The sequence below is a fragment of the Emydura macquarii genome, unplaced genomic scaffold (genome assembly GCF_026122565.2).
Source record: "Emydura macquarii macquarii isolate MOO-44397 ecotype Brisbane River unplaced genomic scaffold, CSIRO-AGI_Emac_v2 contig_3004, whole genome shotgun sequence".
Lineage (NCBI taxonomy): Eukaryota > Metazoa > Chordata > Testudines > Chelidae > Emydura > Emydura macquarii.
The window spans coordinates 584305-611003 of NW_027133141.1; the positions used below are offsets into that span (position 1 = coordinate 584305).

General features: G+C 43.9%; 2 protein-coding genes across 2 annotated transcripts in view; one reads left to right on the forward strand and one right to left on the reverse strand.

Annotated features, from left to right (window-relative positions):
* Window positions 1–578: 578 nt before the first annotated feature.
* LOC137141137 (zinc finger protein 620-like) overlaps window positions 579–26699 on the reverse strand; it is a 55213-nt gene continuing 29092 nt past the window's right edge. Inside the window, exon 4 of the mRNA XM_067529982.1 lies at window positions 579–932. Within this exon, the coding sequence (XP_067386083.1) occupies window positions 917–932 (16 nt within the window). The 3' untranslated portion in view covers window positions 579–916. The remainder of the gene's footprint in view (window positions 933–26699) is intronic.
* Window positions 9550–10481, forward strand: LOC137141133 (olfactory receptor 13G1-like). The gene is given in 2 exon segments (XM_067529978.1): window positions 9550–10060; window positions 10063–10481. Coding segments are annotated over 2 exon segments (930 nt in total).

Below are 26699 nucleotides of genomic sequence, written 5' to 3' on the forward strand. Positions count from 1 at the left end.
TGGGATTTTCAAAGGAATCTAAGGGAGTTAAGGTCATTTTTGCAAAGGTATTTAGGAACCTAAAAATGCAGATAGGTACTTATTGGATTTACATAAGCATGTAAGGTGGTTAGGTGTCTAACTCTGTGTGTGCTTGCATGTGCCTATATGCACCATTGGTCTGTACGCATCCTCACAGATATGTGTGTGGTGGGGAATGAACACTCAGTTAATATCTGCGGCAATAACTGGATACTGGGGTTATCATACAGGCCTGTCTGTGCATCACTTGATGCTACCAATCAAATGAATAGCAGCAATGGGCCTGAATGATTTTAGGGTCTGAGTTATAAACACCCCCAATTATCTTTGTGAAACTCAGGTTCCATAACTGAATTTCCCAGCCATTAGTTATTAGTGGTTACTGGATCCGTTGTCAGTTGTTAGTTGTCAGTGCAGGCTGCGTGCATGCGTCCCTCATGTAGGTGCTGTCTTAGCTCTGCAGATAGCTGAGACAGCACTCACGATCAAATGAGTTGACACGAGCACCGATTTGCTGAGCAACGAAGGCATCGGAGCCAGGTTTATTGCAGTTAAAGCACAATGAGAAGTGACCTATAGAATATCGACTGGCACACTTCAAATACGAGTGCTCCATTACAATGGATTCGGCACAACTTAACGGCGGGACTCTCCGTTATCCCCTAGGCCGGACGCCATCATTCCCTCTGACACGCTCTTTTATACACTGTTACAGACGATTCCATTCTGCCCCTTCGACGTAGGTAGTTGCCATCCTCTTGACATAGTCTGATACCACCCCTCACTTTGTATTGATGGTTCGGGGAAAATAACTCTGTTTGTCATCTTAGCAGACATTTCTATCCATCCAAGTGTCATTTCAGGAGGTCTGATGGTCCTTGTTGTCTCTCTGGTCCTAGGACCTTCTGTCTCTGGTATATATAGTTTAGATATTAGTAATGTTTTGGAAATTTTTTTTTTTTGCAGTACCAGCTCTTCTTCGTGCCAGTTTCTGTGAGGTCGTAAGTTTACAGCCTCACTCCTATTCACGGTTTTTTCCACTTAGGCCTTATTTCTTAGCCTGTTCTACTAGGTTTCAGGCCTCAGGCTCTGACTTTCTATTGCATTATTCATATGAAAATCACAGAACTGTGTGTAACACCAACTGACCTCTTTACTGGCAGCCTCAGAATTTGGTGCCTACACTGTGACTGTCTTCGGTTAACCTGTCTTCTGAGTTCTGACCTAGAGAAATTCCCCTGGATCCTGACACTCTGCTAGTCACATGCAGCCCAGCCCCTCTCGCTCCCCTCCCCACACAGAGCTCTCTGGATGCAGCACGGCTGGGACCTGCTCCTACCCCGGTACCCCAGGTGCGCCGGCACACAGCCCTGAGGGGGCACGAGTCTGCAGGCCTGCCCCAGGAGGGTACAAATGCACACACACACACAGAGCAGATCCCATACAGTCCAGCACGGGCAGCAGCAAAAAACCACAGAAGAAATACACATCCACATTCCTTCCATCAGGGTGCAGCCGTCACACATACACTAAGCAGGTCTTATTCCTTTCTGGAAATGCCTGTTGTGAAACAAACACACACACACACACACACACACACACACACTGATCAGGCCTCAGTGCCTCCAGCAGTCACATATACAAAACCTGAACAGATCTCCATGTTTCCAGCAGGGGCCAGCAGTGAAACACACACACACACAAACACATTGTGCTTGGAGATCCATGGAAGTGCCATAGACGAGCTAAGCCTGGCATTTTGAAAGGAGAAGACAGAAGTGAGATGCCCAAACTCCATTGACATTCGGTAGGATTCAAGTGTCCAATTCCCTTTGGCTCCATTGCAAAACCCAACCAAATTATTATTTTTAGCCTTAGTCACCCAAGTTTGAAAATGTTGGCCACAAATCAATCTGTCAATGAATTAGTATCTATGAAAACCTTCCTGAATCTGTCATTTCTGGCAAAGCGGGGTTACAAAATTAATTTACAGTCAGGGGACCCCAGGCTAAAAGAACGTTTTGAACACCTATTTATCACAATTTCTCTAAGGCCTGGTCGACAATTAAAAACCCCACATCTGTGACCAACGCAGCTATGCCGACAAAACCCGCACTGTAGTTGTCTGTTGGCATAGGCTCCATGGGTAGATTTAGGGCCGGATGTGTAAAGGAGCTTAGGCACCTAGTGGGATTCTCAAAATTACCTGGGCACCTAACAACCCTTGACATTAATGAGTTTGAGATGCCCGGCTGCTCCGGAAATTCCCACAAGGCCCCTGAATACCTTTAAAATCTGGTCTTATATGGACAGAGTGCATAGCTCAGGCCAGAAACCCTTCCCCAGAGATTCCAGCGCGGCGGTGAAGCTGATCCCGTGTTTCAGGCACTGGGCAGGCATTCAAAAACCTCAGCTCAGATAATGAGCCGGTCACTTTGGTGGGTGATTTCAACCTAAAATTAACGGGAACTGTGTGTCCAAATCCCCTCGTCTCGACCTTTGTTCTTGTGGGCCAGATCCCCGGCTGGTACAAAACAACTTTCCTCCATTGCAGTGTGCAGGCCACATTCCCAGCTGGTGTAAATCAGCCATAGCTACACTGGAGCCAATGGGCCAAACTCCAGTGGATATCAACCCGACATAGGGCCACTAGAGTAAATGATCCAGATCCCCAACTGGTGTAAATCAGCCTCAGCTCCACTAGAGTCAATGAGACAGAACTGCAGCTGGTGTAAATTGGCTCGAGCTCCATTGGAGTCCATGGGCCAGATCCTCCCTGGCTACCTGTGTGACTGCACAAGTCACCTGTTTTGCCCTGTGCCTCAGTTTCTCCAGGTGTCAATTAGGGGAAATGGGACAGTAAATTGTTAATGTTAGTGACCTCGAGGCAGTAAGACACCGCAGGGCTGATCTTAGGAAGGTGGATTCTCAGCATCTGAGGAATCAGTCATCTGTGCCTCAGCTCCCCTCTCTTTAGAAAGAGGATAAAACTCTTTCCTACCTCACATGGACAATGGGAGGTTACATTTATCACTGGCTGAGCAGGGTTCGGACACTGCTGTGCTTGGAAGCCTCTAGCTACCTTGCTAGACACTGGAATCCCAAACAATGGGCCCCCAAACTGGCCCCCATGGAGAGCAAAGCCAAGCGCCCCAGTGTTGCTAGGATTGGGCCTGTGAGCCGTGCTTATGGCTGGATTAACAATAAAGAGGCAAATCTCTGCAGGGGCCTGGAATGCTGAGATCCGATGAAAATTCAGAAAGCCCCCGTGAGGCTGGCATCTCAGAATTATGATTGAGAAATGCAGTATGGCAATAGAACAGCAAAGAGAAAAGACCAGAGCAAGCGAATGATATCAGATAAATTCTGTTTCCTTTATGTGATCACTAGAGAGCAGCAAGGAGAAGTAATGAAACCCGGAAATTACCATTGTGATCAACCAGCCTGCCCAAGATAACACAGTCCGAAGAAGTTCCCTGAATTAACTTCTGCTTCAAGTCTAATAGCTGTGCTTGAACTCACACAGATGAGTTAGCGAAACAAATTCAGACAGGGGCAGCTATGTTGTGAAATGAGAATGAGGAATATGAATAAAATACATTGATCATCTCAGTATATTATTATTATTATTATTATTATTATTGTTATTATTATTATTATAGCACCTAAAGTCTTTGTCCAAGATCAGGGCTCTTTTAACTATCCATGGTAAAGAAACAGAATAGGACACAGACCCTGCACCAAAGTGCTTACAATCTAAATTGTTAGGAGGGGAAACCGAGGCACAGAGCGGGGAAGTGACTTGCCCAGGTTCACACAGCAGGCCAGTGGCAGAGCCAGGAACAGAACCCAGGGCTCCCTGTTTACATTTTAGGAGAAGGGAAAAGTTTAGAGCTTCATGGTACCCTGGAATGAAAATGAACTGGCAGGTTTGCATCGTTCATCATCGTTATTAGGCATTACTATGGCAACCAGAGATCCCAATCAAGATCAAGGCCCCATTGTGCTCGGCACCGTAGCAGCACCTGGCGAGAAATAGTCCATGCCCAAAGTGTAATGAGACAAGACAGACAAAACATGGGAGGGGAAACAGAGGCATGGAGGCGTTAACAACGCTCCCGTGAGTAAGACGGAGTCATTTAAACACAGGGGGAGTGATGGGAAAAGTCATGGATTCCTCGATTCCAAGGCCAGAAGGGACGGTTAGATCATCCAGTCTGAGCTCCTGTATAGCGCAGATGTCCCTGTGCTGAGACGTTAGTTAGACTTAAACTTTGTGGTCCTCAGGAGACTGTGATGCCTCCCAGGGCACCCACCTGCCCTGAGCGTGTCTGTGCCAGCCAGGGTTCAGCTCCCTGACTCCACCGGCCACGGGCAACGCAAACCACTCCTCTCTCAGCCTACCCGGGCTCTGCAGTTCCTCCACAGGTCAGGATAGGCACACTCCAGCCTGTCCTGTGAACCAGCGGCTGGTCACTCCAAGAGGACGCCGTGGGGCCCCTGGCCCGTGGCAAGCCCATCGCTAACCTTCAGAGGGACAGTGGAGCCGGCGTAGGCTAAAAGTGGAGTGTCTGTGTTGCCTGTGGCCAAATCAGTCAGGGATTTGACACTCAGCACACATAGGCAAGGCTTCCTCAGCCCTCCAGGCAAGCGAGGCAGAAGAATGACTTCCCCTTCTTTGTAAAGAGCTCTAGGGCTACGGCATCCAGCTGCCCAGAGCGGACAGCAGTGTGCATTCCCGTAGGATCCCGTCGGAACCATTTCTGCAAACATGTTGTTACCAAGTGAGTTTAGGAGCCTACAGATTTTCATAGAATCAGAGAAGACAAGGCCTGGAAGAGCCCTCAAGAGGTCATCTCATCCAACCCCCTGCTCAAAGCAGGACCAACCCCAACTATTTTCAAGTATTTCAGCAGCAGCTGAATACTTTCTGTTTGTTTGTGTGTTTGTTTGTCTTTTGGAATACCAGTCCTAACTGAATATGGGATTTAGACACAAAAAGTGTCAGTTAGGTGCCTGAATCTCTTTGTCAATCTACCACAAGGCTATTTTACACCACTCCAGTAATACAAGCACACCTTAAAGTGAGTCTAAATTTAACTTACTCCCATGAGCAAGGGGTTGGACTAAATGACCTCCTGAGGTCTCTTCCAATCCTAATCTTCTATAGTTCTATGATTTTAAAGCCCCTTTCCACACCACAATGATGTAGAGTTGTTTTATTGTAAGAGAGAATTAGGCTAAATTGACCCATTTAGCAGAGTTGTACATTCAAATATTCACACAATAGGAGGCTAAAAAGAACCATTGTATTAATCTAGTCTAACCTGCTGAATAACAAAGGCCAAGGGACTTCCTGGAATGAAATTTGTTTAGACTAGAGAAGATCTTTTAGCAGAAAATTTGGATTTTAAAATTGCCAGCGAGAGAGAATCCACCAAACCCTTGACAAACTGATCTAAAAAGCAGAACTAGGCATCAATGAACCAGGCCCTGTTGGACAGAGGCTTGCACTGTAAGATTTGCAAGGCACAAAACTTGAACTCTTCCTATTGAAAACATGGTTTGTGAAAGTCAGCTAATGACAGACGCACATAGAGTGCTACAAACTGGCAAGCTGCAGTGAAAAGAATTGAGCAGAGGAATTCAAAGCGCCTGGGAAATTCATGGGTTGTCATGGAAAGGGGACCCGGAATTCTAGAAATTGGTGGAGATGAACAAAATGATGGGTGAATGTTGATGTGATGAGGCTGTCCACACCTTACCCAATTGGGGGGTTGCTACATGGGATCAGAAGTTGACAGGTGGACAGGAAGGAGGTGGACATACTATTGTGGCCATCAATCTCACCAACTGTGAAGATCCTGGATCCACCATGACACTGTTCGGCCTTCTTTGTCCACTCCATCTCCTCACTTGGGTTACAATATTATGCATGTAAGAACTCCGTGTCCATGCCAGCCAGGCCCAAATGCAGGGGACTTAGGTACAGGGTTATACCAAAGTTCAAATTCATGTCATACATTACACAATTTATACACAGTTTTACTGGCTACTAACATATATTATTGAATCTAATTGGATGACACATCCTACAGACCATGTGAGGACCAATAGCTTATGTCTTCACCAAATCCACATTTCAGTGTTACCAATCCAGGATATCCCCCCTTACCTTAACCAGCCCCAAAACACTGTCTCCTGCAAAATACCTCTCTACCCGCCTGTCAACAGAGAATTTCCATATAAAAAACCTCAATATCAATTTGTTCTTTAATGATCTGTTCATAATGATTTGTTCATTAATGATCTGGAGGATGGGGTGGATTCCATTCTCAGCAAGTTTGCATATGGCACTAAGCTGGGTGGGGGAGTGGTAGATATGCTGGAGGGCAGGGATAGGATACAGAGTGACCTAGACAAATTGGAGGATTGGGCCAAAAGAAATCTGATGAGGTTCAACAGGGACAAGTACAGAGTCCTGCACTTAGGACTAAAGAATCCCATGCACAGCTACAGACTGGGGACTGACTGGCTAAGCAGCAGTTCAGCAGAAAAGGACCTAAGGTTAGAGAGGACAAGAAGCTGGATATGAGTCAGCAGTGTGCCCTTGTTGCCAAGATGGCTAATGGCATATTGGGCGGCATTAGTAGGAGCATTGCCAGCAGATCGAGGGAAGTGATTATTCCCCTCTATGCAGCATTGATGAGGTCACATTTAGAGTACTGTGTCTAGTTTTGGGGCCCCCACTACAGGAAGGATGTGGACAAATTGGAGACAGCCCAGTGAAGGGCAAGTAAAATGATAAGGGGGCTGGAGCACATGACATGAGGAAAGGCTGAGGGAACTAGGCTTGTTTACTCTGCAGAAGAGATGAGTGAGGGAGGATTTGATAGCAGCCTTCAACTACCTGAAGGGGGTTCCAGGTAGGATGGAGCTAGGCTGTTCTCAGTGGTGGCAGATGACAGAACAAGGAGCAATGGTCTCAAGTTGCAGTGGGGGAGGTCTAGTTGTATATCAGGAAAAACTTTTTCACTACGAGGGTGTTAAAACACCGTAATGAGTTACCTGGGGAGGTTGTGGAATCTCCACCCTTAGAAGTTTTTAAGGCCCATCTTGATAAAGCCCTACCTGGGATGATTTAGTTGGGATTGGCCCTGCTTTGAGCAGGGGGTTGGACTAGATGACCTCCGGAGGTCTCTTCCAACCCTAATCTTCTATGATTCTATGATAAAAGGAAAGGGAATAATGGGAAACTGTTCTCATGAAATCCTTACTTAATACTTTATTTTTTATTAAAAGATACTGAACTGTTTTTGATTGTCTGTTTCTTTTTCTGGCAATGTACTAGTTTACTCCAGCTGGATCTGTCCCATTGACTTCATAGGACCAGTGGAGATGTAAGATACTACTCAATGTTACCAGAAATTGGCCTAAAATTGTCTCAGTGAAGACACTGATGACATTCTAGAAGGGAGAGTCAGCTCAGATGATTCAATGAGAACTAAGGATTACTGACAGCCAAAGAAGTATGAGGGTGAAATTCAGGCCCCATTGAATTCAAGGTCAACATTCCTATTAATGCCCATCAAAGGAGGCAGAATTTTACCCTGAGAACTTACACATGCAGACTCATTGATTAATACGGAATCTATCTCTATTGGCAACACTATGTTCAAAAAGAAATATATTGGTGGAAATGAAGTTTTCTCCTGGAAAATTCAATACAATATACATTTGGACCTAACATCAAGTGGAACTTTCTGAACTTAATGTATAAAATGTGTTTGTACTGATTTAAATGACTTTCCTTTACCTTCTCTTTTGGAGCCTTGTTTGAGAGTTAACTCTTGTCCACTTTCACGCGGGATTCAAGATCTCCCCACAGAATGTTATTATATATGAAGAACAATCATTTTCAAGAAGTTATAACTCACTCGGAGTCTGTATTTAAATTATAGTCTGGTTGATGGTATTTGAGGATCGACTGAGAGGTCAGAATATTCTGTTGGCTGGCATGCTTGCTTGCTTGTTTGTTTTCTTGCTTTCTGGCAATTCATGGTTCTAAATAAATGTTTCTGCCTTTTTTTTACTGGAATATGAAAGTTCCTAAGTGTGAAATTCTAAGTTGAGTCATTAATTCCTTTATACACTTCTGAATATTAAGCTAAAGCTAATGTATGTGTTCTGATTTTTAAAAAAATTTTTTGTAATGTGGCTAACTGTGATTTGCAGGAATATACATTTCCACAAATATAGTTATGAATCTTGGACCATATTTTGATCTCAGTTTGACCAATACAAATGTGATTAAAATTCTCATACAGCAATGGAGTTTCTTTGAATTTTATTGTAGTTGAATCTAAAGTACATGGAGATGTGATGTTGTAACACGGTTATTAGGGGTGGAAGATTCACAACCTATTGTCTGTGCCCTCAGAAGTTTGCAATGTAATTTGAAACCTGATGGAAAGGGTGGGAATTTTTTAAATCACTTTAATATGAAATATGAAAAATTGGTCCAATCAAACCTCATTATTAGAAAGATTTATTGATCATGTTGCTCTTCTCATTTTCATCATTTTTACGATTCAGTAACTCAACTAATGTAAATGGAGATACTCCTGTTTTCTTGCAACAGAAGTGAGAGGAAAATCGGGAGAAGCAATGAAGGATTAATAAGACTAAAGAGATACGAAGACAGTAAAGGGAGACGTAACTGTAATGCAGTAGGGTGTACTTAACATATTTGGACGATATTCCTAATATTAAAGCAATATATATATATTGCCATGTAGTGTATCATCAAAATGAAATTTTGAAGGGCACAATTCCCTCTCATTTGCAAAAGCTGTGTACCACTACAGCTACGAGTGGAGAATCAGCCGTGCTGACTGCTATTGAGTTATTTACACTATTGTTTTTATTTTATTTTATTTATTTTTTATTCTTATTTACACTAGCGTGAATTCAAGGGAATTTAAGTTCTTTTATTGTGCATCTTCATTCCACCTAAATATACCTATATCTTACCACCAATATCTTATGTTATGTTCTTAGTATATAAGTTGTGTATATTGTGTACACTGAAAGTGTGTTATATTGCAACAGATCTATTTTGTGAAATTAGTTTCAAAAGTGGAATCTTGGTTCTTAATAAAACTTCTGGTGTTTTATTGATTTTGAGATCAAATTCTGAAATCCTATCTCAGACAGTTTATGTAAACAGTCCAAATGATTTCATGCACTTCTATTTGAGAACATCAGGAGTGCTATTTTTTCCCTTTTCCAGTCAAATGTTGGGAGAACATAGATTCAGTATCTGAGACAGATTTGTGTGCTAACATATTTTAATGCAGCTCTGTTTCTTCCTACATTGTGTGAAATGTGTAGAGTATGACAAGATCACTCTCTCTCACGTTCATTGCCTGTCTGTCTAGATGCTTCAGTTGCCATAGCGCTGTAGTTTCTGATACAATGTCTGACAGCAACTTTAATCTTTGTTCCTACAGAAGGAACACTCAAGCAATGGAACCGAATAACCACACCAGGGTGACCGAGTTCATCATGCAGGGACTCTTTGACCACCCTCATCACCAGGGGCTCTTCTTTGAGCTATTCTTGTGCCTTTATACAGGTATCGTCATGGGCAACTCCCTGATCATAGTAGCTATTGTCTTCCACCCATCTCTCCACACCCCCATGTACTTCTTCATCACCAGCTTGGCCATGGTTGACGTTATGTGCAATTCATCGGTTCTGCCCAAGATGATAAAAAACCTGATGGAAGAGAGGAAATCCATCTCCTTTGATGGCTGCATGGTGCAGCTCTTTGCCTTCACTTTGTCAGGCGAGACAGAGCTGGTGCTCCTCACTGTCATGTCATATGACCGCTATGTTGCCATCTGCCACCCCTTGCGCTATGTAAAACTCATGACCAAGAGAATTTGCATCAGTTTAATAATTGATGTCTGGGCTGTCGGTGCCATCAATTCATTGGTGCACACATTGCTTATTGTGCATCTGGATTTCTGCGGACCAACTTCATCCAGCATTTCTTCTGTGAGATCCCACCGATGCTGGCCCTGTCCTGCAGCTCCATCGACTTCAACAAAATCATGATCTCCATTGCAAACATCTTCCTGGCCATGGGGAACTTCCTGCTGACCACCGTGTCCTATGGCTTCATCATCACCACCATCCTGAAAATCCAGAGCTCCAAAGGGAAGCAAAGAGCCTTCTCCACCTGCTTCTCCCACCTGCTTGTGGTCACCTTGTTCTACTCCTCCATCATCTACACCTACATCCGGCCACCCTCCAGTTACTCACTAGATAAGGACAAGATGGTGGCCATAATGTACACCCTAGTGATTCCCACCTTGAACCCTCTGATCTACAGTTTGCGCAATAAGGAAGTCAAAGTGGCTTTCAGGAAAATCCTTTCATTCATGATAAAATAATTTTGTCAAGAGTGAACCTGATTCTCACCTGCCTTGTCCCTTCTAGGCCATGTCCACAAGTGGTGTCAATAATTGGAGAACTATGGACTTCAGTACACAAACATTTATTTGCACTGTGGATCATTCAATTCAATGGACCTACTATGATTAACACAAGCTGGCGATGTGTTGAATTGACTGCAATGGGGCTATGCTGATTTACACCAGCTGGGAATCTGGCCTCATTGACTCCATTGGTGTTATATTGAATAGCACTATCCAGAGTAAGGCACATTAAACCAATCTTTTAAAGGTATTTAGGTATCTAGTGAGATTTTCAAAAGCATCAAGGCACATAAGACTCATTGATTTCAGTGGGTGTTGGGTGCCTAGATGCTTCTGAATATCTCATCAGTACCTTAATAGCTATAAAATCCTGGCCCATTGTGTAGCAAATTCTTGTGCATGCAGTCACATTGAATGACAATATTATATTTTATCCTCAACAAGTACCTATGATAAAAATAAAACATTTTCTCTGTATTCTCTATTTTTTGTGAGATATTTAACCCCCAAAGATTTCAAACATAAATCTGTTGTGATATGGAGACCTCCTGTTGATGTATAATGGACCTAGATCTGAAATTTTAATAAAATTATTTTTATCAGAATATATTTTTATCTTATTGTAAATATGCACTTCTCAGCATCAGAAATTGGGTTTTCAAGAGATTTGTTTTGTTGATAAGGAAATATTTTAATCCCCAAAATAGAGAAGATATTAATGAAACCATTGTTCACTGTCACCGCAATAAATAGTTCACGGAGGCCAGGCGTTTCATGTCTAATTACTGCTGCTGACTTATCTTAGAAACTCCGTCACTATACAACTTTTGGATCATTTATTAAAGTTCCACAAAAAAGAAATACAAACAAAAACAGTCCTGGTATTTTTTTAACATAAAGTACTAAGTAAAGATTTCATTACAACATTTTTCCATTATTCCCTTTCCTTTCAGCCCTATAGAGTTTTTTATATGGAAATTGTCTTTTTAAGGGCAGTAGGAAGGCACTGGGTGGGAGACAGTGTTTTCGGGCTACTTGAGATAAGTGAGAATACCATGAGCTGATTACACTGCAATTTAGATAAGGTGAAAACATAAGCTATTAGTCCTTATATGATCCCTAAGATGTGTCAGCCATGTAGATTCAAGGAGGGAATATGTTTCTGGGAAGTAAATCTGCATATAAACTGTACACTGTGTGACAAAACTGGAATCATCACCCTGTACCTAAATCCCTGCATCTGGGCCTGGCTGATGTAGTAGAAAGAGCCTGAGACATGAGGCCTGGTATGAGGAGCCTGGTCTGAGGCCTAAGACCTAACTATTATAGTCAGACCTTGCTGATATAAAGCAAAGTTAGCAGAAGTAAGGCTGTAAGCAAAAGTCAGGCCCCGTTATAAAACATGCCTACTTGCAGGTTCAGAGAACCTGGCAAAAATAGGGCTGGTGTTGCAAAACCGCCAACACGCCTAAGAAGTGCTAGGCACAGGACACTCATGTAAACAGATTCCAAATGGTAACAGAACACTCTGATACCAAGTATGGTATAAACACATGCCCCAAAGCTGATATAGGGACACACTGACACCACCTAAAGATCAGGTCAGGATGACAGGATGGTGGATAGAGACGTTTTGGTCAAACCAACATGTACAAGGTACAGGGAGGTAACTAACCACATCAGAGCAATACATAACTTGCTGGTATCAGTGTGTATGGGTCACAGAGGGGTGACTTTGTCCAGCCAAGCGGGAAATGGTAAGTCCTGCCGTTCGCTGAGTCAAGTCCATTGTAATGGACATACATGTCTTAGGATCCCCATAGAGTCTGCCGGGTGCTATTACTGAGCTTCGCTGACAATAAACCCGACCGAGTGCCTTCGCAACTGAACCAAGTCTGCTCTTCCAGAGCAGTTCGATCGAGGCCTGCAGCGTCAGTTATCTGCACAGAGCTGGTGTGGCACAGAGCAAGAGAACACGCATACACACAGCGCCGACAACTGTCAACAGCTGGAACGGTGATAAAGCTTGGGACACATGCATAATAAAGTAACCTCAGCAATGAGCTGGAGTGGAACTGAGTTTCTGGATCTTAGAGACTGGATGAAGTGTTCTACCAGGACTGGATGAGGTGTTCTAGATAAGATGAGTGGAGAAGGCCTTGGAGGGAATCCCAACACTGAGAGAACTTTGCATCACTCTGGCAGTGGAAAAACAGGAGTAAGTTATATTTAAAGCAGGTCTACACTACAGACCTATATTGGTATAACTACGTTGCTATGTTGATGGGAGACCTTCTCCCATTGACATAACTGCCGCCTCTTGGGGAGATGGATTAAGCACGCCGATGGGAGAAGCTCTCTCATCGGCATCTTCACTAAAGTGCTCCAGCGGCATTGCTGATCCTGTGCAGCTGTGCTATTGTTGAGTTGCGATACACAGCTAGTGGTTAGACTAGTGGTTCTCAAGCTATTTACCAATGTAGGCCGCATATGCCGTTCTCGCTCTGTTATGTGGGCCGCATCCACACAATATATATACTACCTGTGTGGCCCTGAGGATGTCACATGGACTACAGCTGTGTGCTGATTGGGCCGCAGGCAGTCCGTGGGCCGCAGATTGAGAACCACTGCTTTAGACTCACTTTGTGGTGCCTTTATATTACTGGAGTGGTGTAAAATAGCCCTACGGTATATCACAAGGGGACTTAGGCACCTGACTGACACTTTTGGTGTCTAAATCCCAGAATCAAGCACCACTGGTAATAAGAAAGAAAGAAAGAAAGAAAGCCATTCAGATACTGATGAAAATCTGTAAGCTCCTAAATTCCCTCGGCGCCTACGTTTTTGCAGAGAAAGCTCCATATGCACCTATAGGCATGAATATTGCTAGGCATCTGAACGCCTAAGTCATAAAGCAATTCATGAAGCAGGGAGGTGTCCTGCCTCATTTGCCTGTATGCCCGAGACTCTACCCAATGTACCTGGGTACCGCTCGCCCTTAGTTTGAGGAAACCTTGCCTGTGCCTGCCGAGCGTTAGCTTGATGTCTCCACTGGCCACAAGCGACACAGACACTCCCTGCTTAGCTCACGCAGGTTCCACTGTTCCTCTGAAGGTTAGACATAGGCTCACTCTAGCCCTTGAGATCTCCAAACATCCCCTGGAGTGTCCAGACCCTGCTCCACTGGACATTCATGAATTGATTGCTTCTAAATAATCAAGGTTCTCACCTGGTGCAAACCTCATAACTCCATTGATTTCATTGGTGGTAGGCTGAATTAGAGTAGCTGAGGGTTGGCCAATATTTCATGCCAATGTTGCCAGGGTTAGTAGGAGTCCAGATATGCTTATGGATGGGCCATTTGGAAATGGACTTCCCCATCATTCAGTAACTATGAATACCACTGACTTGCATCTTGAGTGGCTGTTAAACCTTTCTGAAAAGCCACCATGATTATCTTTTTAGCTACAGCAGCTTTACACCAGAGTAGGTCAGACGTGCTCAAGAACACAAGATAGAAGCTGTTGGAAAATTTTGCTTGCTTTGAAGTTATTTCAGATGCAAACCACTGGAAGTGAGAAGAGAATCAACTAGAGAAGATCTTTTAGGGGGGAAAAATCCCAACTGTATTTTAAAATTGCCAGTGAGAGAGAATCTACCAAATACTGGGTAAACTATGCTAACAAGAGTAGATTTACACTGGCAGAAATTAGCATATTTCCACTGAAATCAATGAACCGGGTCCTGTTGCTATGTCTATACATTTTGCAAGGAACAAAAGTTTGAACTCCTGTAAAAAAAAAAGAAAAAAATGTATGAAAGTCAGCAAAAGTGGAGCACAAATAGACCCTTACAAACTAGCTTCTTTAAGTAAAGGAACTATGCTAAGTGGTCTCCATGGCTTCTGGTAAATTCAGAGCTTGTCATGAAAACAAGCCAAAAGTGTCTCGACATGGATGGAAATTTTACAGTTTGAAGTCACCAAAATGATTGGTGGATGTCGATGGGAGGAGGCTGCTGCAGCTTCTGAAATATTATTTATCCAGTGGTCGCTCCATGGGATCAAGGGCATGAATGGACTGGAAGGAGAGAACTTTACCATCATGGCAGACTAAACACCTCCTGAGGCCTTTGATCCACCAAGACACCTTTAGCCTTTTTTCCCCATATGCAGAAAAGTGTCTTGAGCAAAACCAGCCAGCCCGAGGGAAACAAATTGAGATGTACTGAGTGAACCATTTGGTACAATGTAATGGGTGGTATCTTACTATGTCAAAGAGTGTGCCTTGCCATGTTGGGGGAGGCACCTACACACGTCAGAGGGGTAATACACAACTTGTTTATATCAATGTATAAAAGGGGACCTAAGAGGAGGCATTTTGGTCCAGCTGAGGGGGAAATGGAAAGTCCTGCCGTTTATTGAGCTGGTTCGTTGTAACACACATACAAGTGTTAGTGTTCCTGTAGTGTTTGTGGGATACTAGGACCATGCTTTGTCTACAATAAACCTGGCCTGGTGCCTTCATTATTGAAATGGATCTCTGGTCTTATTGAATAATTTAATTGTGGAGTGGTGCCCCAGTTATCTGCACAGAGCTGGGACAGAATACACCTTGGGAGAACACACACACAGCTAACAACTGACAACAAGGGATATTGGTAATGCATGATCTGTCTATTTGTCAGGGCAAGATCCTCATAGAATCACAGAATATTAGAGTTGGAAGGGACCTCAGGAGGTCATCTAGTCCAACCTCCTGCTCAAAGCAGGACTAACCTCAGTTATATCATCCCAACCAGGGTTTTGTCAAGCCACAGCTTAAAAACCTCTAAAGATGGAGATTCCACCACCTCCCTAGGTAACCCATTCCAGTGCTTCACCACCCTCCTAGGGAAAAACTTTTTCCTAATGTCCAACCTAGACCTCCCGCCCTGCAACTTGAGACCGTTGTTCCTTGTTCTGTCATCTGCCACCACCGAGAACAGCCTAGCCCCATCCTCCCTGGAACCCCCTTTCAGGTAATTAAAGGCTACTATCAAATCCCCCCTCATTCTTCTCTTTTGCAGACTAAACAAGCCCAGTTCCCTCAGCCTCTCCTCATAAGTCCTGTGCTCCAGCCCTCTAATCATTTTTGTTGCCCTCTGCTGTACTCTCTCCAACTTGTCTACATCCTTTTTGTAGTGGGGGGCCCAAAACTGGACACAATACTCTAAATGCGGCCTTACCAAGGTATAACCTGGTGAAGATCCATTGACTCCAGTTGAGCCACATGGATATATGCCAGGTATCGATCTTACACATTGCTTTCAATAGAGCTGTGCTGATGAACAGCAGTTGTGGATCTGGCCCATTGCCTTCAGTGGAGTCACAACATTACAGAAAAGCAGGGATCAGGCTTCTTGACTCCATTTGAGCTATATCAATTTATACCAATTGGGGACGTGATTCATTGAGTCCAACTGAGCGGTGCTGAGTTACACCATCTGGGAATCTGAGCCATATCATTCTATTGTGAAATCCTCACAAATTAATCTATCAAAAATTAAACACGCGTGTATTGCTGCTGTCCTGTTCTCCTACATTTATTTCACCCAGTGGTTACATTTTGTCTTAATAAAACAGTAAGCTCTTTGCTCCATAGATTCGCTTTTAGAGCCATCTGTAATGGTCTTACACAAGATGCTGTGGGCTACATTCACAAAATGACTTAGGCACCTCACTACCACTTTGGGCAACTAAATCCCAGAATTAAGCCCCACTGGGATTCACAAAACCCCTGCTCAGCTTCCACCTGCTCCTGTAGGTGACTAACCTGACTCAGAACTTACATTTTTGCTTGCATACGGAAGCCTTATTCCAGTCATCAGGATCCTTAAGACACAGAGCGATTCATGAACTGCGGAAAGACAGGTGTTCCTCCACTTACCCCGCCTGCAGGGCAGTGATGCAGTGGTAAATAAAGAAGGGAGGTCTCCATTTATCATCTAAAATTATTACAGTAGATATTTTGTACATCAGTAAATATGATGCATGTGGTGCTTCTGCTGGTGAGTCTTTCTGCAGTTGGTAAATGAGTCAATGTACTTATCACCTTTAGAAAACCCAGGAGTAAGGCAGTTGTCTAAAGTGGTTACCTTTGTTGCCAGTTCTCTGTTGCAAGAGTCAATGTTAAAATGATAGTCACATGAATTTACATTGAATTAAATGTGATGTCTTTGAGCTGCTAGAAGGAGAGACAGAACATGCAGACAAATAAACATGAAAAAAGGAATCATTTTAAAGCTTTTAGGGTACTTTTTGAAAAGCATCCGAGTCCCATTTTAAAAAGTGATGTGGAATTTAGTGCCTCTTTTAAAGGTATTTAGGTGTCTGAAGATGCAGAAACCGCCTAGTGGGATTTTCAAAAGTGTCCAGACACCAATTCCCAACAGGAGTTAGGCATCTAAATACATTTTAAAATCTGGACCTAGATACATAACCCATTTTAACAATCTGGATCTTAAATGCTTTGAAAAATCCCACTAGGTACCTATCTACATCTTTAGATGCCAAAATATCTTTAAAAATCTGGTCATAGGAGCTTTTGAAACTTTTACCCTGAATCTCGGAAAATATTAAATGTTACCCAAAATGTTGCATATCAGACCAGATGTCAGTACAACTTAACAACAAAAAGGTAAAGGCTTGAGGTATTGTATCTGTGTTTAATGTTTTTGTTTGATGCTGATATTTGCTGGGGTTTTACTATTATAATGACTACCGTACTATTTATTTTCAACGGGGACATTCAACATCAGCTATATAATGAGATGCTGCTCGTGACCTTAGTCAGGGGTGTAGGATGTAAGACAATGCACTCAAATTGCTAAATAATATAGTGCAATATGCTCCGGAGGGCAGAAGGCTAAGTGCAACTCTCTTTTCACAAGTAAGTAAGAAAGAAAGACATTTCTAGCCCCCTGAGACCTGAGGGCAACCTAAAGGCTGTGGAAATGGAAGGCATTTACAAAGAACCCCATGTTTAGCTATATAATAAGATTACAGGATTGTCACTCTGCGTTGCCCTGAAACCCAGAAGTCTGTCAGTGAGAAGCAATGGAAACAGCTACAAACATTTCTGGGGGCTCTTTTTGGTGTGACGTACAGTTACAATAAGGCACGTACCTATGTCTTGTCCAGAGCTGTAGAATGCTGGTGTTAGAGCGCACAAGACTTTGTAACGCGAAATCAGTATAGTTTGATAAGAGCAAGGCCCTAAAAGCAATGCTAAGCCAGAAAAGCAAGGGTCAAGACCTCTCGGGAGCAGAACCCAGACGCTGCCCTCTGTCCGACCTTAGGCCGGGGGAGGAAGTGTCTTGGGGTCTGGAGCCTTCTGAGACAACCACAGACATTCGCTAATGCTTGGTAAGCTAAAAAGTCTCTATTTTAGTAATAAGAAAGGAGAAGTGAGACTGTGGCTAAGTCCTTTTTGAAGTAAACAACTAACGTTACCTTATTCCAGGAACTTCCCAACTAACCACCAATAGACTAATAGCAACTAAGTGTTAAGGCCCAATCCCTACTGGGATTGAGATATACGTCATGTATTACTGGGTAAGGCTTGCTGCGAGGCGAGGGGGGAAAAGGGTATATCAGTCCCCCAGGAGCCCCCCCACAGAGAGACTCCCCGAGACTCCGTGGAAGCCACAGCGGATGCCTCGGCCAGGACGGTTCCCCGGAGGCCACTCGCTCATCAGGACGAAGTATGGGTCTCCTCGTCCTTGTGTTGGTGAGCGCCCCTCTACCCGTTTAGCTAGATCTTTTCCTATTATATTAATGGCCCCCCCAGGAGTATATTGCACTAGGCATCCTCTTGGCGGGTCTCTTCCTGGCTTTATGGTTCACTTTTTTGTGCACTAACTGCCTCTGCTGCTGCGGTCGCTCAGCTCAGGTTATTAATAACAATGCATAAGTGGGAGCACTTCCCTTTAGTATAATATGCCCATGCAAATCTGTAAGCTGCTATTTTATATTTTTGTGGTTGATTGTATTTTCATTGTACTTTTCACCTCGAGACGGGTGCTGGAGCTCCTGTTCCTGTATGGTGAAGGGCTTCCTCTTTTGTCTTTTTTACGCTATTTTATATAATAAATAAACACTAAAGAAAGCATTCTGTCAGTGTGCTCCATCCCGAACCCGAGATAAAAATACCGGACACTACAGCTGGGATTTCAGAGGTAACTCAACCAATCAGTGCCCTTACTCTATAGCTCATATGCATGCAAAAATGTCATTGGCTGTATGAGGAAGACTGCAAACACGGGGATTACTTGGCCCAACTGCCACATGCATTTAAAATACTGTGTCAGGTAGATAGATAGACAGATAGACAGATAGCCCCAGGAACCCATTGTGCTAGGCATGGTACAAACAAAGAACGAAAAGACAATCCCTGTCCCAAAGATTTTACAATCTATGTAATGCAAGTTTAATTGGAAATTCTGCTCTGGCTTCTTTACACCACTCAGGAGACACCCATAACAACCATATCTTATCAGGGAAATCTGATCCTAAAATGTAAAAAGATATCTGTTGATCTATCTGAGGCCCTGGTTGGAGGTCCATCATTAAGGCTGAGATCCATTTTTGCATGGATTCAATGTCTTTGTTATTCTAAGAAAAAATAACTTATGCTAACCTGGAGAATATTCCCATGTTGAAAAAACAAAACAAAAATCCTGTGTGTGATGCTATACGAATTATGAGTGACCATTTATAATATTATTAATACCAATATGACAAAATTGCAAAGAATCTCATGTGATATGCTATGTAAGGTATCACTGGAAAACTCGTGATTCATTAAATATGATAAGCCTATCTGTATGTGTGTACCATCTTTGTATGGTGAGTTATAAATAAGTGCGGTATATCTGTAATTATCCAGCCAGCCTGATGGCCCATCAAGGGCACCCAAGGAGAGAAGCCAGAGGCTATGCCTATGAGTCAGCAGGACATGTAGGGACACGCCTATGGACATGGGCCTTCAAGTGCTATTGCATGCCCATGAACGGAGAGCTTGCATTGAACTGGTAATGTGGCTGACCCTTCTGGGATCAGGAGAATATTCTGGTAAAGGGAATAGAGTTTTAAATCACTTCTCCTTTCCCTAGACCTAGCTGCTGATTGGGGGCCAGAGGCTGAAATGAAATAAAGGGGGCTGTGTAACTTGTGTTTAGCTTCTTGATAATCGGTGGGGGAGTTCAGGAGCACTGTTTGTGACTGGTTGGGGACTCTAACCTCAGTGTTAGCCCCAGTTTGGGATAATCTGCTCTCCCTTTTGCAGCCTGCCCTGACCTTGGCATTTTCAGATGGGCTACCCTAGGCACAGCAGGTCACACTACATTAAGATTTAGTAAAGGCTGAGAGCACATCTTGGTAATTTAGAGTAAATTACATTAAAAAGAACTCCTAATTACCCCAAACCTGGCATAAGAAACCCACGAAATTCACAGTTAAGGTGAAATTTAAAAAAATCCAAAGATCTAGAACATTCCCTGAAATGTTGGCTCTGATTGGATGTGAAAAGTTACCATGTTAGATGAATGCAAAGAGACAGACAGAGACAGACAGAGACATGCCAATGTGTTCAGTCTGAGGCCTTGCTTCACTTGGCCAGTCAGATAACGTTGAATTTTAAAGGCACGTTTTCTGTTCCCCTTCCTGGGGTGACTGCACTGGGACCTGGTTCTGGAAGTCTCGATGAGCCACAATTCCAGCTGTGTCCCCAGGGGGCAGTTCCAGGAGGGCGGAGGGATTTCCTGCCTGGCCTAGGCAGAGGCAGACGTGCCCTTTTCGCTCCCCTCACTCTGAAGGCTGGGCCCGGAGCTGTGTCACAAGGCTGTGTGAACTGGGTACATGCTGGGAAAAGCCCTGAGTGGGGGGACTCAGGCTGGTGCAGAGAGGGGATGAGAGCTCGCAGGCCCCCAGGCTGGCTCTCTCTCTCCTACCCCTCTACACCTCTGGACCTTGTGTGCCCAGCTGTGGCTGGGCTGAATCTCGCCCCGGGGGGCCCAGTCGAGGGACACCCCGTCTATCTCTTGCTCTATCCGGGGTGTCTCCCGGGGTCAGGGTCACCCTCCACTGACGGAAGAGGTGCCTGGAGGTTGCGCAGAGTCTCGCTTGCTCAAGTGGGGATGGCTCCGTCAAAGGCAGAGTTGCGCCTGCCGAAATCCTCCGCTCCCATGGGGTCTGTCTGCCAGCTACCTCGTCCCTGGAGCGCGGGGTGTCCCTCTGCCCCACACGTTGGGAGCCCTCTTTGCTCATTGTACAACAGGGGGGTCATCTGGCCTCCAGTACAACAAGAGCAAGAGCCTTGTGTCTGGCAAGTGTAAATGGGAGTGGTTCCCCTGGGCTTTGTCTGTGGGTCTGGGAGCCCAGAAGGGGGCCGCCCCTCACTCCCAGGCTGGGGTGGCCGCATGGCCAGAGTGAGACTGCTGTTAGCCCTGCCCTGGGGGCAGAGAGATGGGGCAGTCGGAAGCTCCTGACGTGTGATGGGGGAGCATGTGTCCCCTTGTCTCTCACCTCTCAGCTGTTGGTTCAATTTCAGATTTTACTCTTTTTTTTTAACTCTTTATTTTGAGTTTTAAATCTTATTTTTCATACTTTTCAACTTTTATTTACTTTGTTTCTTTTATATTCTGGTCAGTCCACCCGACCAGCCAGCCCCATCTCCACCCCCTCCCTCTGACCACCCCTTTAACTTCTCTGCTTTGTCACAATGACTTATACCTGACACTGAAAATGTTTTTAAACATCTGGCTTCACCTGCCGATCAGTCTATTCAGCGATTATCTTTGCTGAAGTCAGCTGTTAAAGGGAGGCTTCGTCTCAGCATGGGGAAATTTAACATCAACGTGTTTAACTAAGCAGTGTCACTTGAATGAATCAGATGTAAAGAAAATAACTGACCATCTTTTCGTGACTTCCAGTGGCAAGTTCAAAATTCCAAACTGGGACATTTTCCCCTGTACCAAGTGACCAAATGGTTTTATTTTGGCACTTACAATTTACAAATCTCCACTCATTTTAGGAAGTTGAGGAAGCATTACTACCATGTTACGGAAATAGAGGCACGGAGAAGTGAAGTGATTTGTCTCAGCAAAACCAGCAAGTCAACGGACAGAGCTAGAACCTAATTCATATCCCAAGACACCCATTTTCTTTCATTACCGAGGAGAACAGAGATTTTTCAAGTTGTAGCAGGAAATTGGAGATGCAAAATTAATGTCAGTTGGGGATACAATTCCCCTAGGCAGACTTAAAAATCTTAGCCAAGATTATATCAGAATTAGAAACCAAGACTCCACAACCAAAGTACTCTTGTCTCACAAATGAGGAAACGCTCACTTCATGGAGACAGTAATAGAAGGCAGGAGTCCTGGCTTTTGGTGCCCAGCCCTGCTCTAACCGCTAGAACCCATTCCCCTCCCAGAACTGGGATACAACCCAGAAGTCCTGACTCCCCAGACCCGCTGCTCTAAGTACTTGACACCGCACACCAGGCCCCAGAACAGAAGCCAGTGCCATCTCCTCCCAGCAAGTTCTCCATGCCAGCAGGATTGAGTCAGAAACTTTTAAAGACTCCACAAACTTCTGAACAATTCCTCTTATGACTTGTCCATTTCTCACGGAGGGAAGAGCCAATGTAGCCCACGATTTTCAGAGGTATCTAATGGAACCCAACATCCCATTCACACTGACGTTAGTGGGATTGTGGGTTTCAAAATCCTGTAGGATTCTTTGAAAATCTGAGCCTCCCTTGAGAGACAGGATGAGAGAATGTGTATACTGTCGCTGACGTGTCTACTCACAGCAAAGCTCTCCCAATTGCACCGTGCAGAAGAAATGATTTAACCAGTACAACTGGGTGTTTCCATGAAGCTCCAAGGGAGTTAGGTACAACAATGTCAATAGGTTTTTGGACCCTAAGCCTCTGTGATTTCTACAAATCTTGTGAATTGTGTTTGACAAGATTTGTGAATACTCACCGAAAGTCAGTTCTGGATTTCATAAACATTCTCATGTGCCTCTGAATCTCAGTCAGTGCAGTCAGAGGGCAGATATTATGCCATGCTGATATATCTCACTGGATCAGGGAATTGCATGCTACATAACTAGGCAGTCCAACCAACAGGGGAGTTGGAATTCTGTACATTTCAAAAATAGCCTTGCTTGTAAAAATCCTGATTCACTGTGTTGGTCCACTGACTTCACTGAAATTACACTCGGGGTGAAAATGTAGTGATACAGTAGTCATACTACTAATATAACATAATATAATATAATAATGATTCAAGATGTGTTAATGGAACACAGAAACAATGTCACAATGTGAGGAGTGGGGGTAGTTGCAAATATTTTATTTTTTTGTCTTTGCAAAACGAACCAAAAGAAAATCTTGGATATTTTTATTCAAGAGATATGTTTTCATTTAAAAACACCCCACAATTAAAAAAAAAATGACAAAAAATGAAAATTCTGCAGGGTTTCAGTGAGGTGGGCTGGTGTTTGGTTTTTCTGGTTTGTTTTTTTCCCCAAATTGTAGTCCAAAGAAATAAAATAAAAAAGAAGTTCAAAATAGATGTCTCCCTAGAGAACGTCCTTTTTCTTGAAACAGCCATTTTTCATCAAGAAATGATGACGAAATCAAGGAATCTTTTGAACATCAAGAAGTGTTTTGAATTTTAAAAATTCTAGCGTCTAAATTATTTAGTATGAATTAGTTGCATGTTTACAGTGAGAACAGCTAGTAGATGAGTGGGACTAGGCTGTTTGAGGCAGTGTGGCCTAGTGGACAAAGCGTGGGGTAGAGTCTTGGGAAATCTGTGATCTATTCCCAACTCAACCACTTGCCTGAGCAAGTCACTGCCGCGCCCTGTGCCTCAGTTTCCCCATATATAAAACTATGATAATGACACTAATCTTCCCTTGTTAAGCATTCTGCGATCCACTGATGAAAAGCGCTGTGTAAGGAGCAAGGCATTATGGAATCATAGGAGATTGGGGTTGGACAAGACCTCAGGAGGTCATCTAGTCCAACCTCCTGCTCAAAACAGGACTAACCCCAGCTAAATCATCCCAGCCAGGGCTTATAATTCATTTCTCTTTTTGAGCAGGCATATCTCATCATTGTTTGTCACCTGACATCTGCAAACTGCTTTAGTAAATGTCAGGTGTTACGGGGGTATGGGAAGCTACAGGGTGTTTGTAAAGGAGATTTTCAAGTGCACCTTGTGCATAGGTCCCTGTTTGTGGATCTGCTTTCTTAAACTACAATGAAAAATAAGCATAAGCAGGATAGTTAGGATGCTAATGTGGGAGACTTGTGTGACCTGGGTCAGATCTCCAAAGGTATGTACGCACCTCTTGGGATTTACAAAAGTGCCTAAGTAGGTTAGGTGCCCAACTCCCACTGACATCAAGGGGAGTTAGGTTCCTAGCTAACTGTAAGTGCTTTCCAAAATCCCATTAAGGCCCCATCTGCACCTTTAGGGGCCTAAATAGCTTGGAAAATCAGGTCTTCTGTGCCTCTATAAATTAAGGAAAAAGACTGCCCTGGGATTGCTGGGAGGCTCAATTAATGTAAAAAGATTGTGAGGGGCGCAGAGGCTATGGGAATGGGTGGCCATGCTAGTACCTGAGCTTAGATAGTCTGCACAGTGAGGCCAGATCTTTTCAAGGTATTTAGTCCCCGAATAGGATTTTTAAATGCATCTTGGTGCCTAACTCCCATTGGTTTCAATGAGTATTCAGAGCCTGGATGCTTCTGAAAATCCCACTGGGGCTCTATTCCCCAAAGGTCCTAGGTGCCTCATGTCCACTTGAAGCACCTTCAATTTAAATCCCAGAATCTGGCCCCGCTGGGATTCCCAAAAGCCCCGCTCAGCTGCCCCTGAATGCCAGCTGTGCATAAATTCATTCATGCTGCACTAACATTACCCTTCATGCCTCAGTTTCTGCCTCTAAGCAGGTGCCCTGTGGGTCCCATGCAAGGCCTCTGGGCGCCTAACCTGCAGAGCAACGTGCACACACCGGAGGGAAGAAAGGTCTTCCTCCTCCGAATGTCTCTGAAGGGCCCAATTTCCTCTACCCACGGTGGTGGTGCCCCGGGGCTGTTGTAGATTACGGTGCATAAAAAAAACGAGTTGCACGTAGAATCCCCTGGGCAGCCCCCTCCCCATCACACCCTGGCCTCAGAGCTCTCTGTTCAATACCAGTCCTTGACACTCTGTCCTCAGCTCCTCCTGTGCCCTCTGGCTGGAGTCATGGGGTTTAAAGCCAGAAGGGATCATCTAGTCTGACCCCCTTGGCAGCATAAGCCACCAACACACCCAGCGCCCGCACACTAAACCCAGCCACTGACATTGGACCAATGTAGGACAGCCCACAGGATACCAGATGATTATGTGCCACAGGCAGAGAATAGCAGGGACAGGGGAGCCCCAGTACCCGAGACCCCCACAACGGGAGGAAATTATTAAGTGGGAATCACCCGGTAATCCAACTCAGAGCCCCACCTCATGCCTTTGAAGATCCCATCTCAAGCCAAGGGCATCCTGGATGAGTCGCTCATTTTTCAAAGGGGTCATAGGCTGGAAATGACTTACTAAGTCTCGTGATAGTTCATCTGGAAATAGCATCCAGTCACCATCCCAGAGCTCTGTTGGCTGAGTGGGCCAGGAGGAGTAAAAAATTAAAATTTATTTTGAGCCTGATAATCCAGTTCTGATACCGCTGGATTGCAAATCTGTGGAGTAAGAAGGGGTCTTTTCCTTTTTTTTTTAAATTTAATTACATTTCACAGTGGAGCTGCATGATGGAACTACTTAAAGTTATACATTTTGAGCTGACTGGGAAAAAAGCAAAGTTGGAAAAGTTTCACCAGCGATAAATAGGTGAAATCTCATGGTCTGTGACATACAGAAGGTCAGATTATATGCTCTCTTGGTCCCTTTGACCTTAAATCTATTAATTTAAAATCTATATAGCTGCCCTCTAATATGTTGGCATCTGGTTCTAACAGAATTTAACACGTTGATTTCTTTTGTTCCCTAAAAGGTTTGGACCAATACAAATAGGAAACAACCCTAGTGTCATAACAACATTTGGGAAGTGAAATTTAATATTGATAAGAGGTAGCCACTTCCCTTCCCTGATTTACACCAGATTTACACCAAAAAGAAATAACCTAGAAATTCAAAGATTGTCGTCAAATGACATATATAAAGTACATGAGGAAAAGGGCATATGACCATCAGCCATGTACGCTGTTTTAATGAATTTATAGAAATTAATAGGACCAAAGCACACATGGGAAACACAAATATACCATTGTTTGCTTAATTGCAACTACAAGTTTTATAATCCAGTGTAGGAAGCCCAAGTTTTAGTAGAATATTAACTGTGGTGGACCCATTAAATAATGGGAAATATATCTCAACGAGCCTGATTCCCCATGGTTGGCCAAGCCTATGAAGGCCTGACCCTCAACTTGACGGCATTTCCCTGTCTTTGTGTCTATCTATTATATGATAACTTTTGAATAGCACATTTGATCAGTTCCAAAATTCCAGGGAATGTTTTAAGCACCAATGGCCAGAACCCTGTTGATTTTGGGGAAAATCAGAAACCAAAAGAGGCTAAAAAGTGGGCCATGTGACTCGCCCAGCCACATCTACAAACACTTCTGCAATTGTCAATTGATCATTCAACTGGTTCATGTCACCATTAAAGCCCTCCAGCCCAACAATACTCTATGTCATCTCTGCCAGTCCTCCCAATAGAGTTTAACATCTTGACATCCTGCATTACCCATAGAAAAAGAAGACGGATAACTAGGGGAAGGATTAGGGGGAAAGGTGGGTATGGGAGTGTGCACACAGCCTTTGGCATTGGAGGGGAGAGGGAACAAAGGGACACACAGAACCACTGCTATGGGGGAAGGATGGGGACCCTCGTATCAAAGGAGCGCAAAATGAGGGGCACACAGAACCCATCATGGAGGGGAGATGGGGGAAGCTGTGGGGAATCCCTGAAATAGACTGAGACTCTCGAGTACAATTAATGGTTACTGACATAACTAGAAGCCAAGAGCACATTTTTGGAAAAACGGGGAAATAATCTAAAACTAG